The sequence below is a fragment of the Nyctereutes procyonoides genome, unplaced genomic scaffold (genome assembly GCF_905146905.1).
Source record: "Nyctereutes procyonoides isolate TBG_1078 unplaced genomic scaffold, NYPRO_anot_genome, whole genome shotgun sequence".
NCBI lineage: Eukaryota > Metazoa > Chordata > Mammalia > Carnivora > Canidae > Nyctereutes > Nyctereutes procyonoides.
This window is the reverse complement of record NW_026575131.1, coordinates 28,553,001-28,570,249: the sequence shown is the minus strand read 5'-3', so window position 1 is coordinate 28,570,249 and position 17,249 is coordinate 28,553,001. Positions and strand designations below refer to the sequence as shown.

The 17,249-nt window shown below is 42.5% G+C and overlaps 1 protein-coding gene across 6 annotated transcripts in view; it reads right to left on the bottom strand.

Moving 5' to 3' along the window:
• CADPS (calcium dependent secretion activator) overlaps positions 1 to 17,249 on the bottom strand; it is a 466,408-nt gene that overhangs the window by 158,972 nt on the left and 290,187 nt on the right. For all 6 annotated transcript variants that reach the window (XM_055344208.1, XM_055344212.1, XM_055344209.1 and 3 more), the window contains exons 9-10: positions 10,993 to 11,059; positions 1,263 to 1,371 (exon numbers count right to left, since the gene is read on the bottom strand). In XM_055344208.1, coding sequence (XP_055200183.1) covers positions 1,263 to 1,371; positions 10,993 to 11,059 — 176 coding nt within the window. The remainder of the gene's footprint in view (positions 1 to 1,262; positions 1,372 to 10,992; positions 11,060 to 17,249) is intronic.

Here is a 17,249-nt window from a genome sequence, read left to right as displayed (position 1 = left end):
TTCTGAAAGGAACTCAATGGTCTGAAAAGAATGCAAACTATTGCAGAAACCTGTGAGGGCCGGTTTCTTAATGCAGGAGCCACATCCTTTCAATGAGATATTGCGTGAAATTGTTTCAAACTTGTAGGCTCTACTTATTATGAAGGATTTCCAGGCGGAGCCTTTAATTCTCGCCTTCTGTGGTCAGCTCTGTATCATGCTTGGGCTGGAGGCAGATTACCCAGGGGGAGGTGTGGGGACGAGTCCACACCACTCAGGGCTGGGACTCTGAAGGGGCTAATTTTCCTAAGCGGACTGGGCCTCAGGCCTTCCCTGCCACACCTTTTCAGGTTAACATTCCATCTTTTCTCAAACTCTGTTTTTCTTTTATGTGTATTTTGTTGCATGTGGAAGAGCAATATGGGAGTAGAAAAAAGGTTTTGGGCCAAATAATGCAGTATGGTTGGAAATGCTTCCCTTGTGCAGATTTGGCATAAAAATAAACTTCTCTGGGAGAGGGCTGTTGGTGCTTGTTGTTCATTAATATGCTGAAAAGATTTCGCACCCCCCCTCCCCATTTTGAAGGTTCTTTGAGGCTGATTTTTATTCATTTTTTTTTCCCGGGAAAAAGATAAAATGGGTGGGGGGAAGAGGTGTGAGGGGGCAGGATGTAGAACTTATGAGAAATACTACCATTTGTGTGGTTCTTTTAGTTACATAAGGCTGAGGAGCTTGGATGTCTATGCTTGTGGATTGGTGTCTACTTAGGAAAGAAGAATTTAGGGAGAGTTTTCTTTTCAAGTGCCATCAGCTAACCTTGGATTGTAGTTAGCAGATACAGGACAGGCTCATTTAGACATGGAGACACAACACCCGCCAAGCCCACACATCACAGGTGTAAAGCACACACACTAACATACACACGTACATGCAGTCCTTAGTGTACATGTAAGACTCCCCCAGCAGTAATTTCTTTTTTAGCATTTTAGGTGGAGTACATATGTGATGTGGGCAGGGTTATGTGAAAGAAAAATGTATTATGTTTCCTTTCTGGATTTATAAAGATCCCTTGAGTAAAATCAAAGCCCTTGAATGGCATGGCATTCACTCAACCAGGATGGAAACTCCGTCAGCCCAGGGACTGTGGCCGTCCCGGTCACCCGCGAAGCCTGGGAATGTGGCTTGAGTGCCTAACATGCAGGAAGTGCCCAGGAAATATTAGTTGACCTGGTTCATGTCCAGGGAGAGTTCTGGGGTTCATAGCCTAGAGGGTGGGTGGGTACCTGGCTGGGGGTCGGTGTAGTCCACAGTGTAGCCATCCAGTTGGAGAAGTTCCTGAGGCTCCGCTTTTTTCTCCCGATAACTACACATGGCAAATGTGTATTGACTGACCTGGGGAAGGAAAGACACAGATTGTAAGGTGGCTCCCTGGGCCCATCTTCCCTGAAGAAACCCTTCCCGGTCAATCATGTTGTGGTCCCTGAGGCCCAGAACTTGGTAGCTGGGTTCCAAGTGAGTTTTGCTACCTCCTGGCTCTGAGACTTAGTGCATGTTACTTAGCCTCTCTGGTCCTTTGTTACCACGTATGTGGACTATGTGGACTGAGAGCTTACCTCCTCACTGGCTTATGAGCTGAATGAGTTCACATGTGGAATGCACTTGGAATTTGTTCCAGGCACTAAGTTAGGTGCTTGATAAAAGTTAGTGGCCATTATATTGCTGTTTGTTATTTTAATTGGCTAAGTCATAGGAGATTGCCATTTTTGTAGGTCAAAATGGGTTAAATTGAGATGCCTGGGTGGCTCAGCAGTGAGCATCTGCCTTCAACTCAGGACGTGATCCCGAGGTCCTGGGATCAAGTCCCACATGAGGCTCCCTGCCAGGAGCCTGCTTCTTCCTCTGCCTATATCTGCCTCTCTATGTCTCTCATGAATAAATAAATAAAAAATCTTTTAAAAAAGGGTTAAATTGTGGCAGTTTGATGATAGGTTTTATCTAACATTACCATGGCCCTGGCTGAGATGACCATGTTCACACAGGCCTTTTGGAAAACAATTAGGGACCAGACACTCATTTATAAATGTCCCGACTATTTTTTGTTACCATTTAGTTTTTGCATGCCAATTCTTGTTTCCCCTCTCCCTTCTCCTATGGAAGGAGTGCTTTTGGTTGCTTTGAAAAGTCTTGCATCTCAGACAAATGCAGGGGTGACATGCTGTCACAAGCAATGAGTGCTCGATCGCTAGGTGCCAGTCACTGTAGAGCCATCCTCAGCTCCTGATGGCATGGCTGTTGTAACTGTCCCGTCTTCACTACCAACACTGGCATCCATGCCAGTGTTGGGCGGGTGCTCCACAGCTGCAGGCCGGCCTTGGGGACCCTGTCGCCACAGTGTGTGCAGACCCGGCATGGATACTTAGCATTTTTACATCTGGCTCATCTGCAAGGAGTCTGTAGGAGAGTGAGCATCCTTCAGGGTCTGGGCTAAAAGCTTGTGGGCATATTTACCATCTACAATGTCAAATGTCTTGGAGAAGGAGTGCCACATCCCTTATCTCTTAGTTCCCTTTATTAAGAGAGACATTTCCAAGTGAACTTTGATCCCTGCTGGGGACATTTTTAGCCTCCTTCATGGTGAGATCTTTTTTTTTTTTTTTTTTTTTTTTTTTTTTTTTTTTTAATGGCAATGAGAAATTGGTGCTCTAAAGCCCTACACCCATCTCCTGCCGGGTGGCCTGGGGCCGGCAGGTCCTAACGGCAGATAAAGGAGAATGGTGTATCTACTGCTGCCCTCTGTTGGTTCCTGGTGACAACTTTCTTCATAATGCATAATCTGCAGAACCCACTCCTTGTAGTGCAAAGTCTTGAGGGACTTCAGAGGAAATGTAAGGCCCCATCACGAAGAGCATTGCCATAAGTGGGCATGTGCTATTATTTGTAATAAGCAGAATAACCAAAAGCATCCTCTTCTTCTAAAAAGGAGGGTTAGGAGTGCAAGTACGGAGGTCACATTGGCCAGGGGTCTTAGCTCAGATAAGCTCCCACCTAAGTCTCAGTGTACTAGTCTGTATTTTACTTGCATCTTACTCTTGCTGGGCAATTAACTGAGCAATAAAGGGTTTTATGCACCATGTGCGACAATCCCATAGCAAATGCTCAACATACGCATTTAAATAAGCAGCTTCCTTGCATTTAGCACTAGCATTCTAATATAGGTAGTTGGGTGGGTATATTTGCCTACTGGATTTTAAGTCCTTTGGAGGTAAGCCTAGGGAGTCATACATCTTGGTTCTATTTCCCTCCTTATAAGCAAAATCTACCATATAAAGGGCATTTGCTAATTGAGTCTGATTGGTTCTGGAAAGTCAAGTATGTTATAGTCTAATAAAAAGGGTTTTTTTTTTCCTTCAAAATTTACGTATGTTATTCCAAGCACAGCACCAGGCCTTTCCAACTCATACTGGTCTGAATGACTGGTCTCCCAGGTATCTATTATGACAGTGATCATACATATTGCTGGAATGTTTCTGTGGTGATTTTTACCTGTCTCTGGCAACACGAGTGATGGTGTAGTTTGTTAATGGGATGATTAGCCAGAGAGTTGCAGAAACTAACTTGAGATCGGAAAAATATCACAATAGAAGGGTGTTATTTCAAAATTCATCCATTTACTATTGCTACATGCTTTGGGCTTTTTGGTTTTTCTTTCTAGTTCAGGTGCTTGCTTCCTGGAGCGCTGTACTCTGCTGCCCTCTCCTGGTAATATGGTGGAAGTTGTCCTGACAAAGTGGGGAGCAAAAACTAGCTCATAAGCATTTTAATTGGGGATTTGGTGACTTTCTTTAGGAAATGAAGGCAGGGAAAAAATATTCTAATTATTGAAAATTTCAGGGGGGAACCTCAGTCTTTCTGGAGTGCTTGAAGGGTGCGGGAATAGCAAAAGGTTTGGGAACTTTTTTTGATTTTTTTTTTTTTAAGCTTCTACAAGACATTACTAAGTGAATGAAATGAAAGTTTCTCTGCCACAGTAAAATCTCTTGAAACTGTATTTGAATAATAAGTTCATGATATGGTGAGCACTATTGTAATGATGACAGAGAAGAACCTAGAGTACATGTCAGAAGTCAGAGAGTTGGCCACTGCTGCCAGGGAGGCTGGCCTAGAGCAACAGAGAACAGAGATCTTGTGATCTCAAATGACCAGCAGACATCTGAAAGTGCCCTTTGGGGAGAAGGGTGTAAGGACTGCAGTGTTTACATATTTGGGGTGTTCAGCTGGCAGTACCTTCATATGGAATCATGGGATCGGATGGGCTGTTGAGACTTCTGAAGGTATAGGCTTCAATGTGACTGGACCTCCCATACACAAGGCATCCTCAGCTTATTTTCAGACACTATTTAAACTAGGAAAAGGTTTATTAATAGCGTTTCTTAAAGAGTGGACTGAGCTCATTTTCATTAGATTGTATGTAATATGTATGGGAGGATGGGGAAAGGTTATAAATGTGCAAATTCTGTAAATCAGAACAGCAAAATCTCAGGTCAGGGTGAAGTCTCAAGGACTGGTATTTTTTATAATTGCTCTAAATATTTCTTAAAACACACTAAAGCTTGGGAGCCATTGTTTTAACATATAGGAACTGTCCAGAAACTTACAGGCTGTCCTTGACTTTCAATTATATTTAACAACTACGGCCTGGATCAAAAAATAAAAGGGTCTGGTCCCCTGACTCTCCCTTCTCCTTCCTCCCACCACTCCTGGAAGATTGAAGTACTTGTACATACAATAATGATAGAGTGTATTTTTCTAAATTTCCTCTCTTTGCCTTTACCATCACTCCTTATGAAGCGAAACTTGCTTCTGAACCTCAGTCACTAGCTTTCCCCACTTTCAGCACATTCTATAATTTCTGTAGGGCTAACTGAGCCTTGTGCTGGAGCCAGGGTGGGTGGGACATGTGGCCCAGGCCTAACCAATCAACATGACATCTCCTTGGCTGCAGTGATGGGTACAGGAATGGGCACATGACCACCTAAGACCTACGAAACCTCAATCAGGGAATGTGCTTGATCTACTGAGAATGAAAAGCTTTCTTTCCTCCAGGGCTGATAAACTGTTGTAAATCTTGACCTGTCCTGTTGGGTCAAATCTTGACCTTCTGCAGCATGGAGAGATGCTGCTTGAGGGTGATGCCAACTCATTAGAGAGCACAGTCAAGAGATGTATTGGTAGAAAGTCAATGTCTTGATGGCTATGGTTGAGACCTGGACTTCCATGCCAGACGACTCTTTATTCAACTGCTAATTTAATTAACTAACCAACACAGTTCGTTCCCTTTTAAAACTTATGCTAGTTTGGGTTGATTGTTGTCATTTGCAACCAGAATATGAATAGAAATGCCCTTTAAGGCAGTTGTAAATTTGGATGGGAAAAATAGACATTCATTCAGAGAGTTATAAATCACTCAACTACTTACATGTTTTACAATTCATTTGGGGGGGTGTGTTTAAGTTATTTTAATATGGTTTCCCGGGTGACAACTGCTATATTCCAAGGCATTTTACATTATCTGACAATATTTTATTCAGATTTAGTGACTTTTCTGAAAGCTGGAGCAGTCAGAGTCTTTACATTATCTGTGGAGAGTAGGGTATGGATTTAGGAACCATATCGGTCCTATCTAATGCAAGGTAATTGAGTTCTAGAACGTTGTATATGCATAAATCTCCTTGGGGACTGGTCCTGCCTGAGTGCTTGGAATCATGGAAAGCCTTTGGAGTCAGAAGACCTACGTTAGGTTTCACATTGGCTGCCTATTAGCAGTTGAACATGGGCAAGTCAATTAACCACTCAGAGCCTCGCTTTCTTCAAATATGAAATAGGATGAGACTTGCCCTCACTGTAGTGCAGAAAGGTTGTAAAGACCAACTTGATGAACACTTTATAAAGTCTAAGAGACTGTATAAATACAAGCAATTATTATAATTATTAGAAGAGCCACAGAATATTATGGCTTGTATGGTTCTAAAAGGGAAAAAAATGGCTCAGAAATACTTTGGCTGAGGACCACCAAAAGCTGATTTTAACCAGAAGTCTTTTGGGCATAGAGTAAAAATGTTTATTTATTTTTTAAATGAAACAAAATTAAATTTATTGAGTAAAGATATTTAAAGATAAAAAGATCATAGTAATGAGACTTTCTAGCTTGGTCTGGATGATGAGTTGCTGCTTCCATTCTTCCTCTTACACACCCAAGTTGGGGAGCTCTAAGTAGAGCTGCACGGAATCGGCACCTTCATCATTAGCATTGGTTTGGTCAGAGTTCCTAACAATGATAATCAGTGCGTTTGGTCCTTCCCATGGTATGTAAGGTTTAGAATGAATTTATCAGCAATTTCTTGATTTGGGGCGCTGAGGACCCATTTCCCCTTAATCCCTGGGTTAGAGTTTGCAACCATGTTTTGAGGGGATTTACTGGAATTTAAAGGAACATGGCTGAGGAAGCTTTGTCATGTTACTTGCATATAATCATCTGTATAGCTACTCTGTGGCTCAGCTTCCCCAAGGGAGGGGAAGGCATAAACTCTGAGAAGGTATGGTCTAAAGAGGATGGAAACCTTTACCTTAAAAAGGACAATGGCCACTGAGGCAATGTCTCTCTAAAGATAGTGTCTGGAAAACCTGCGTATCTCCCAGTGTGCTTGTAAAACATATAGATTCCTCGGCTTCATGCCAGACCTATTGCAACAGAATCTTCTGGATGGTGCCTTGGGATGTGGATTTTATTTATTTATTTATTTATTTATTTATTTATTTATTTATTGCGGGGGATGCGGATTTTAAATACCACCCAGTACAGGTGGTTCAGGCCTATACTAGGAACACTTAAGTATCTGGCACAGAAATACCCGGTAACTGCCTCATTTCTTCCAACTTGGTGGCGAGGATGGGGGCGGGGGAGAGGGGTAGCCTCCAGCCACATCCATAATGATTTTAGCCCCAGTCCTTAAAAATGGGTATCGCTGCTTTGGTTCTAAACCCCACTGAGGATGTCCTTTGTCCCTGACTAGTAGGAAGTCCATTTACAATCTATCCGTTGGTTCCCCCAAGGTAGTAGCACTAAAAGGAAATCTCACTTAGGGAGAATTTTAATAGCTCTGCATTCCAGACAAAAATGTAGATTCTGTGTGCTTGTCTGTGTGTGCAGTGGAGGGGGAGAACTGGGGAGTGGAGGAGAGATGATTTTGAGGAGACTGGTGTTGGCTGTGTTCTCTTCCTCTTAGGTTTTTCAATCTATTTTCATTGTATTAAATCTAATGAGATTCATAATTGTGTTGGAAATTTTGTGTTGCAAACTCTCTATAAAAACGCTTTCCAAGACCTAAATCTGAGGAGAAAGGAATAAACATTCAGGAAGTCACTTGGGTAGAGATGTTTCTTACGTGTGGTTTGCACACTAGCCTCTGCAGAGCTTTCTCCAAGGCTGCCTGGGGAGTGGGAGGTATGCTGAGGGGACCTGCTTCCCTGCCCAGCTCCTTCACCCTTCCCTGCATTTGGCCAAAGTGCTTCTCCTGGTATCACTTTTGCATTTTGAGTTTCACTGGAAGGGCTTGGTGGCTAAAAAGGAACTGGCGCTTGTTTGTACATCTGACCGGAATCAACCCTGGGCATCTGTTAGGCGTTGATTGTAACTGCTCATTCTGGCATCCTTCTCTTCAAGCAGCCTGATAGGTCTTGCTTCCCCTGAGCTGGGCCAGAATTGTGACCTTCACCTTCACTCTTGCAACTATGATGGCACTGGGGTTGTTTCAAAGGGGGTGAGGTTTTTGTTGTCATCATGATAAAGCACCTGTAAAGGTGATCATTTAAACAATGGAGAAGAAAAAGTGGGAAGAATCCAAAAATAATGCAGTATTTTCTAGCAAGAACCAAACTGCTTTTAGACATTGTTGTGGTGAGCAGGGACTTGTGACAGTGGGCTGTCCTGACACCTCTGAAGGCCACAGAGATTGTTAAGGGAGTAATCTGATTTAAGTTGAAACAGAAGGTTAAATTTGGAGGATCAATGTCCCCAACACACCTCATGGCTATTGCAAGTTCTGAGAATCTCATGTAAATGACACATATTGAAATCCTGAAATTGTTCTCTCCTGCCCTCTAGGACAGGTGCTGAGTTTTAGATAGGCTACAGGTGCCTTTTGCTGATTTTCACAAGTGAGCACAGAACTTGCTTTTTAGCAACTGTGCAATTCATACCTTCTTGAGGTAGAATGTTCAGTGCAAAGGCCCTGAAATGTCGGTGTTCTGGTTGTGCTGCCTAAAACAATCATTCTCTCCTTTTCAGTTCAGTACATATCATACAGACATGGCTTCGCTAATATTTTTGGCACATTTCCTCCTGCTTTTTTCCTGAAAAGTTTTTTTTTTTCTCCCTGAAGTTGCTTACAAAGTAGGAGGTCAACTATTTCTCCTAAGTACTTTGTTATTTCAAAGATTTTCAGAGCAAAGTCCTGTGTCCAGTGGAGTAATAGCTGGGTACCTCAGACTGGGAGGGAGACTCCATGCCAAGGTGAGAGGGCTACTTGTCCCACTTCCTCTGGGAAGCTGTCACCAGCCACTCTCCAGGCTATATGATCTTTCCTTTCTCAGAACCACTTGAAGCCCAGTCTGGGCCCTTCCTCTCTCTCTTCTTTTTCTTTCTTCCTTCCACCAAACATTGCCTGGATGCCTGTGCCAGGTACCGAGCTAGAGGATGTGTATGTGTGTGGTGGGCAAAAGAGGGAAGGACACAAAGATGAATCAGAAACCTAAATGGCCCTGCAACTGCATGTAGCCTACTGGGAGAGGCCAGGTCAATTCATAACAGATTCTAAGAAAGGCGGCTATGCCCAGTGAGAAGCACTGAAGGAGGAGAAACATGCATAATCCCGCACTACCTCTTTGGATGCATTTTGTCTCTCTGTTTATAATACACTCTCTTTAGAGGGGACATCAGCTGTTTTCACCTTCCCAGCACCCATTTCTTTTTCTGGTAATGGCATCTTGATTTTGCACTGGAGAGACAGACAGTGGGACTGCTAATCAAAGTGCCATGGTCTGCCCCTGCTAATAGTTGGGTGTGTGACCCAAGATGAACTGATCTCTCCCTCGTATTTGGCCCTCAAGTGGAGATGCAAGGATAGAAGGTAGAGCCAATTTTGTCTTATGACCACATTAGTGACACTGGCCATGGTTCCCTCCACCTGGATTTCTGGAACCTACTCTGAGTCCTGTAGTAAGGACGGGTCATTCAGCTTTTGCAACAATCCTACAAACTACTCAAGAGCCTTCTAATATATTATCATTAATACCTTAGTTTGCTTGGGTCTGTTTCTGCTATTTGTATATACAATGCACTCTAACGGATACTCTTCTGGAAGTGAGAGATCAGGCCTCATAGTTCTCTATGACCTACCAATGTGTCCTACACAAATTAGGTACTCAATAAATATTGGTCAGGGGATAGTTTGAGGAAATGTTTCGGTAGATGAAATGTCTTCTGTTGCCACCCGTGGATTATTTGGCAGGCTGGGCACAATTCCAAAGTTTTCCTTGGGCTCATTTATTCTAAGGTTTTGTTGTACCCTGCAGCAATCATGAAAGCAAAGATAACCTCTTTCTTTTAGCCAGAGAGATGTATTTTGCCTTAGTGGCACAGCAGAAACTTGACTAGATCTATAGAAAGTCTAGTCTTAGAAGTTCAGGGTTGGAAGAACTCTCAAGGCCATTAGACCTAAAAGGCAGCTGCTTTATAATGAAGTTTAGAATTGGAATTGCTCTAAATACTAGTCAATGCTTAAAACTAACACAGTAACCCAATGAACAATGTTAGTCCCTAAACTATATGTTGACTCACTTTGTGGCATCTTCCAAAATACAGCATGTGTTAATTTTTTTGTAAACTAACTTACAGTTTATATGCTTTGGTGGAGTCTGGACATTAAAAAGAGGCATTGGCAAATTTCCTTGTAAACTGAAAAATCCTGATGCAAGAAGCAAATGAACCAAAATTTAAAAAGGCAGCGTAGATTCTCAAGGACAAAAATATCACTATTTCTGGAATTTTTTTCTAAAATAGACAAGAGAGCAAAGGTACTACTTATATATTACTTATGTATTATTAATACCAATATCTGCATTTACATCTATATCTTTATATAGATAGATGTTCCTTGCTGCATGGTTAATAATAGTCCCAACTGGGGAAGCCCACAAGTCCTTCAAAAAGTAAAATTCTACATGTTTTTGAGCTTGAGCTATATATATGCAAACATGGCAAAATGTCTACCATGATTTATGATTAAAACAACCAAAAAGCGAGCTGCAGAGCAACACAGAGTTTGCAGCTTGCTTTATATATGTATATAGCGCCTATCTGGAAAGATACATTCCAGACTGTTAAACATAGTTATCGGAGGTCACTTAAGAGTTTTGGAAGCCCAACACATCAAGAAGAGTGGAGTGCTCCCCCACAGGGAATTCAGTATCAAACATACTAGAGTAAAACAGGTGTCAAAAGTCCAAGTAAATTTTGACTTTTCTCATAATGAATATCTCAGTACTTTTAAGAATAGTAAATTCTTCTAAAACAATGTCGGTGCTCCTAGTGCCCTAACCAGCACATGCTTGCTACTTCCCTGGAGTCCTCCATCACTGGCAGCATGGCCGTTCACTCCTCCTACTTTTCTGATGTACTCCTGTATTCTTAGAATTTTAAAATAATGATCCTTTAATTTTTTAAAATTTAAAATGATACAAGAATAGGGAAAAGGAGTACAAGGGAGTACTGTGGGTACGAGAAATGTCTACCTCCCTCTCAAATGGGGTTTACATGCTTACGTGTAAAAATTCACTGAGCTAAATGCTTGAGCATTGTGTGCTTTAGGTAAGTTATACCTCAAATAAAAAATATTAATTAATCCTATCAAATCTTTAATCCTGATGGCTCTTAAGATGGACAGATTGAAAAGTTACCTGGACCAGTACAAAAAACCTTTTCTTCCATCTCTTCCAGACATTCTTACCGATGGCCCATAAATACCTAAGGAAAAAGAAAAAGACCAGAGTTGCATTAATGCTTGAGTGACTGCACTGCTTAATTCACTTGGCCATGAAGGTTGGTAGTCATAAACAAGGAAATGCACACAGCTCAGAAACAGAAAGCAGATTTTGGAGCTGTGTGATTGAGGAAAAGGAACAGCAGGCAAGTTTCACTTCCACTTGCAGAAAGAATTGTGGTCCCTCATCACATTTCACTTAGATTCGTTGATTGATTCCAGAAAGCCCCTTGGAAAATGTTCCATTGTGACTTAATTCTTGTATGTGCTAAAAGTCTATTAGGTAGAGAAACTCCTGCCAGGTGCTGCACAAGAAAGGGGAAAAAAACCGCTAAATCCTACAACTACAGCTCCTTCGCCTCCTGTCAAGTCTCAGTTGGGAAACACTCCGCCTCCCAACTTTCTTTGCTGCGATTCTATCAAATGCAGGGATATTACACAGAAGAAGTTTGAAGTCAACATAGGAAGTCCTCTCTATACCTCTCCTCCTTTCCCAAATGCTCTTCTGTTGATGGAAATTAATCTTGATAACAGACAAATGAAATAAAAGGAGAGAACCATAGAGGCACGACTCCAAGCTATCTGGAGATTTTATGAGCAGTGTTACTAATTCATTCGTGTGAATTACTGCCTTGGCCTTATGGATTGCTGCGTGCTCAACTGGCACTGATCAAGGAAGTGACGTTTGCTTTCAGGCTCCAGTGGACCAACTAAGTGAGGAGAGATCTGGTCATACTCAAAAACATTCAAATACTCAAGTTCCAAAGCTGGCTTTACCTGCTATAGAAACCAACTGGACAACTTCCAAATCCTTACTTCACCTGGCTTCCCTGCTTCACTCTTGTCCCTATTCCACTCACTACACAGCACACAGAGTGACCTTTTAAATGGGTAAATCGGATCATTAATACATTCATTCTAAGTCAGGATGGGAAATTGGGGAAGTGTTTTTAGGAGGGTAGAGACACAATTATATTTCTATCGAAGATGGTCCCCGTGGCTGATGGGTGGATAGGACACTGTGCATGAAAGGGGCAAGAGAGAAAGCAGGGAGATCGGCGAGGACACGGTTGCCATGGTGCAGGTCAGGGAGGGAGAGGATGTTGCTTGGACTGGGACAGAGGCCATGGCAGTAGTTGAATGGCTGGTAAGGGCCTCAGCCCCGAGGCCAACCTGGTCAGCTCCACTGTTGTGTGGATGATCCAGCTGTTATTCACTGTCCTGGGCAGTGCTCTCAACCTTCTTGAAATAATATATTAACATATTCATGACAAAAATTGACATAAATGGGAAGCATGGCCAAGGCTACAGATAGAGAGGGTTCATTAGTCTATAATTGTTAACAGTCCTGTTCTATTTCCAACGGTTACTCTGAGATGCTGGGCAAGATACTTAATTAACCTTCTGGTGTCCTGGAAAACAGGGCAGGGCCAAGAATGGTTCTTCTCGCACAGGGTCATTGTGGGGATTACATGAGTGATTCTTGTGGGGTATAAGTACGGAGAATGGCAGAAAGTAGATGCACAAGAAATGTCAGCCTGATTATAAACTATTTCTGGGTACGGAGGAAAGCAGATCATCACTGGTAGTAAATAATAGCTAAATATGTGAAAAGAAATCTTCCTGGACACGTGGACAGAGGAAAATAGATGAAACAAAAATCAAATGAAGAGAGTGGGCGAACATTTCTGTATTTGTAGTAACGACTGGCAAGGTTGCAACAGTCTTGTGCTTTCTGGAATTATATCTGGCATTTTCTCTTTCCCTTTAATTTGAGCCCATGTAGAGAGATTCAGAACAGTGAACATCGACAGTACATCTGAAGTTTATAGTTTTAATTGCTGGGAATGAAAGCAGGAAAAGGAGTATATGAAAACCCACAGAATGTAACTCATACCGAAGCATTAACTGTCCCTTTATAAGAAAAATCCTAGCTACTGCTTGGCCACGTTTTACTAGTTTGCTGTGCCGTGTTGGGCACTTTCTTGAATTTAGTGTACCTCGCTGAAGGGGTCAATGCCTTGAATCTGGAGCCACAGAACCTTGCGGTGTGCGCAACCTCCGGTAAGTTACTAGAAGGATCTCTACCTCAGCCTTTCATCTGTGCGGTGGGGATGATAACAGCTACTTCGAGGATTGTTGTGAGGATAAAGAGTTGATGGAATCTACAGTGCTCAGAACAACCTGTGGCACAAAGTAAACCCTCATTAGGTTTGTACTGTGTTACATTCCTACTCCTATTTTACAGTCGAGGAAGCTGACGTTGCAGGAACATGCTTGGAGCTCCACAGCTGGGAAATGACGCTGCCAGAATGGAAACTCAGAACCGCTGGGTTCCACGGTACCCCTCCCGTGGTGCTATTCTTCTTCCCATTTTACATGATGATGAACGTCGGTGTCTTCACTGCAATGAGAACATGAATTGCTATTCCAATTGAACTTCCCTGGTGCGAGGCTTCTGAATGCGAAAGCTGAGTGGGATCAGAGAAAAATCAACAATCCTCCTTTGCAAAGTATCAGTTGGTTTGTGTGAAGGAGGGGCTTTCCCTCAGAGGTTCTCCTCAGAATTTATTGCTAATTTGGCACATACCAGAAGGTGTCAAAAACCGAGAAAAACTGAGGGCTGCACTGTATCATTTCTGTCTAGTCAGCTCCGGCTCTGTTCTCTGAGGTTGAAATGTGCTTGAGAGACAGGATGAGAAGTACCTGGAGCAGATGGGAGTTCTGTCCCTGCAGACATACAGGTGGCTTTCCCCTCTACCTCCTCACACTACAGGCAGATCTATCTGCGCGGGCATGAGTGGCCTTCAACTCTCTCTTCAGGCCACCAGGATTGTGGAAATGTGGATTTACAAATAGATAAATCAGCATTTCTAGTGCTGTGAGCAGAAGTTTAGCCTAGTGGTTATATCTCAGACTCAAAGTGGAAAAACCTAGGTGGGAATTGTGACCCTGCCATCAACTGTCCTTTGGCTTAGCTGTCTTGTGCCTCAGTTTCCTCAGCTGTAAAATGGGGATAGTGTGTGAAGTTGTGGTGAGGACTGATGGAGAGCACACATGACAAGTGTTTAGCACAGACTGGCACATAGTAAGTGCTTGGTTATATTAGGCAATATTGTTGCTTGTCATTATCCTTGGTAGTAGCAGTAGCAGTGATAGAAATAGTAGTTCTAGAACAAGGAGCATTTACCTACCAACTTTGCAAAGGATTCATCTTTGGATTCTTGATTTGAACTTATGTTTGGCTTTGGGGTGTACATCTGGGAAATAAAGCAAGGTACATGTGTCTGGGTCTGGTCATATTTTGCCTTGTGATTCAAATGTATTCTTGCCAGTGGGTCACTGAAATCCCTGCCATTTGCTGTGGGCATATGAGTTATATAAGTGGCCAGTGTGAACTATGAAGGACTAAGCAGAGAAGAGAAAGATGCTCTTGGGTTTTCCAGGGATGCTGAAGCCAGTGTCCCTCTTTCCAGCATCCCATCCTTTCCAGGGATGCTGGCTTCAGCTTCCCTCTGCCCTGGGACTCCTTGGCAGGGCAACACCCATGGCGATGCATGTAACTTGTCATTTGTATAAAAAAAAAATGGGATGGTCTTCCTTCATCTGATGTTTGTGAATGTTAATGAATTAGTAACTCAGCTCTATTTATTAAGTATCGTCTGTGCTTAGCACTAGGTGTACACATGGTGGGTGCTCCATGGCTATTCAGGGGAAGTTTTTTTTTATTGTATGTCTTCTCCCAGGATGCCTGGGGATGAGCATCCAGTGCAAGAAGAAGAGTGCTCCCCTCAGGACATCTGCCAGAATCACTTGCTCTTGGACACTGTACAAAGGGGTAAGGATGTCTGACAGGGACATGGAAACCAGGGTTAGGTTGAAGTTTCAATTTGGGGGGCCATGGAGCCAGAAGTCATGGAAGAGCCTAGAAAATGAGGAGTTGGTGCTGTTCTGGTCTAGGTGGAGATGAGGCTCAGCTCTAAGGGATGAGAGGTCTGCACTTGTTCTCCTCTGGTCCCTGTGCTGCCATGGCACCTAGCCCATCACAAGTGGTAATGAGGTGGGGACTTTTTTTTTTCCTGCTAGAAATTCTTCATGTGAATTTCTTCTAAGAAGAGCAGTCACATTGAGATACAACCAAGATTCCTACTGGGAGGCATCTCTCCCCTACCCTTGGAGATAGTGAACGAGAGTGAACGAGAGTGAATGAGAGCATGGAAGGCACTAAGACCCCAGATGCCTTGGTCTACTTGCAGCAGCCCAGCAAGAAGAAGCATGGGCTGGGGAGAAGTGCAATAAATGAGGAAGCAAACAATGGTGACAATAGCCTCCACCATCAACCCTTCCATAGCTGTAGACCTATCATGTATCAGCCCCTGTTCTAAGTACTTTACATGTATTAACTCATTCAATTCTCACAAAAATCCTATGTGAGAAACCTATCATGACTTCCATTTTATGCTGAGCAAAACAAGGTCCACAGAGGTTAAGCAACTTGCCTACATCTGGCAAGTGGTTAGTGCCAAGGATTACATCCTAGATGATTGACCTAATTAGCATTTGTAGAGAATAATACAATAAGGAAGATAGAATAGAATCATAAAAATACTCAACTAGTCGGGCAGCCCTGGTGGCACAGCGGTTTAGCTCCGCCTGCAGCCTGGGGTGTGATCCTGGAGACCCGGGATCGAGTCCCACATCAGGCTCCCTGTGTGGAGCCTGCTTCTCCCTCTGCCTGTGTCTCTGCCTCTCTCTCTCTGTGTCTATGACTAAATAAATAAAATCTTTAAAAAAAAATTCAACTAGTCTAAAAGAAGGCAAAAAGAAAGAGGAAAAGGCAACAAAGATCAGATGGAACAAATGGAAAACAAAAACACAAGATGGGAAATAGTAATTTTTTTTGAATTTTTATTTATTTACGATAGGCACACAGTGAGAGAGAGAGGCAGAGACACAGGCAGAGGGAGAAGCAGGCTCCACGCACCGGGAGCCCGACGTGGGATTCGATCCCGGGTCTCCAGGATCGCGCCCTGGGCCAAAGGCAGGCGCCAAACCGCCGCGCCACCCAGGGATCCCGGGAAATAGTAATTTAATTTAAACCTAACTATAGCAATAATTGCATTAAATACAAATAGACTAAATATCCCAATTCAAAGGCAGAGATCTTCAGATTGGATTTAAAAGGCTAGAATTGGCTCCACACTGCCTACAAGAAAGGCACTTTAACTCTAAAGGCCTAAGTTAAAAATAGTAGGATAGAAGGGATTTACTATAATAACATGAGTCTTTTAAAAAGCTAGAGTGGCTGTATTACTGTCATACAAAGTAAATTTCAGGGCAAAAAATATTTTGAAGGATAAAGAAGAACATTTCATAGTAATAAAGGGGTCAGGTCATCAAGAAGACATAATAACCTTAAATGTTTATGCATCTAAGAATAGAGCTTTCAGAACAATTGAGACAAACATGGACAGAAGAAACAAATTCATAATTATAGCCAGAGATTGCAATACTTCTTTCTCAACAATTGACAAAAAATCAGTAAGTATTTGGACGATTTCAACAACACTATCAACCGTCTTAATCTAACTGACATTTATAGAAAATAAGCCAACAAGGGAGATCAAATGGATTCCAAAAAAAAAAAAAAACACTCAGGTCAGTTGTAGTAGTCTTGAGAGTCTGTGCCAATTTGAGTGGTGTTTTGGAGACTTACAGGGGAGAGAGAAGTGTGATAGTTGTGAAGAATAAGAGGTCTAGAGCAGTGGCGTGGCTAAGAGAGTGGAAGAGAGAGGATTTTTAAGGAGTGTGGCTGAGACTTATAAACTGTATCCCCTTCAAGTTTTGTTGAAGCATAATAGGAAAATCAGATTTGCTGCAAATTACTCTAGTTTGGTGTACTGTGGTTCACTGAATGAATCCAAAATGGAATCAGGGGAGCTCTGTATTTCATTCAAGTTTGGGGTCCTTTGTTAAGGTTGAACTGGAAGGAATAACATGATTCTAGACCCAACTCCAATGTTGAATCTCATTTGAGCAAGTCTGTTCACCACTCCACATCTGTTTCCCAGTGTGTAAATTGGGATTCATTCATTCTCTTATTCATTTACATAATGATTAGGTTAATTTATTCGACTTTTACTAGGTGGCAGGCCCTATAATGGCTACTCTGAA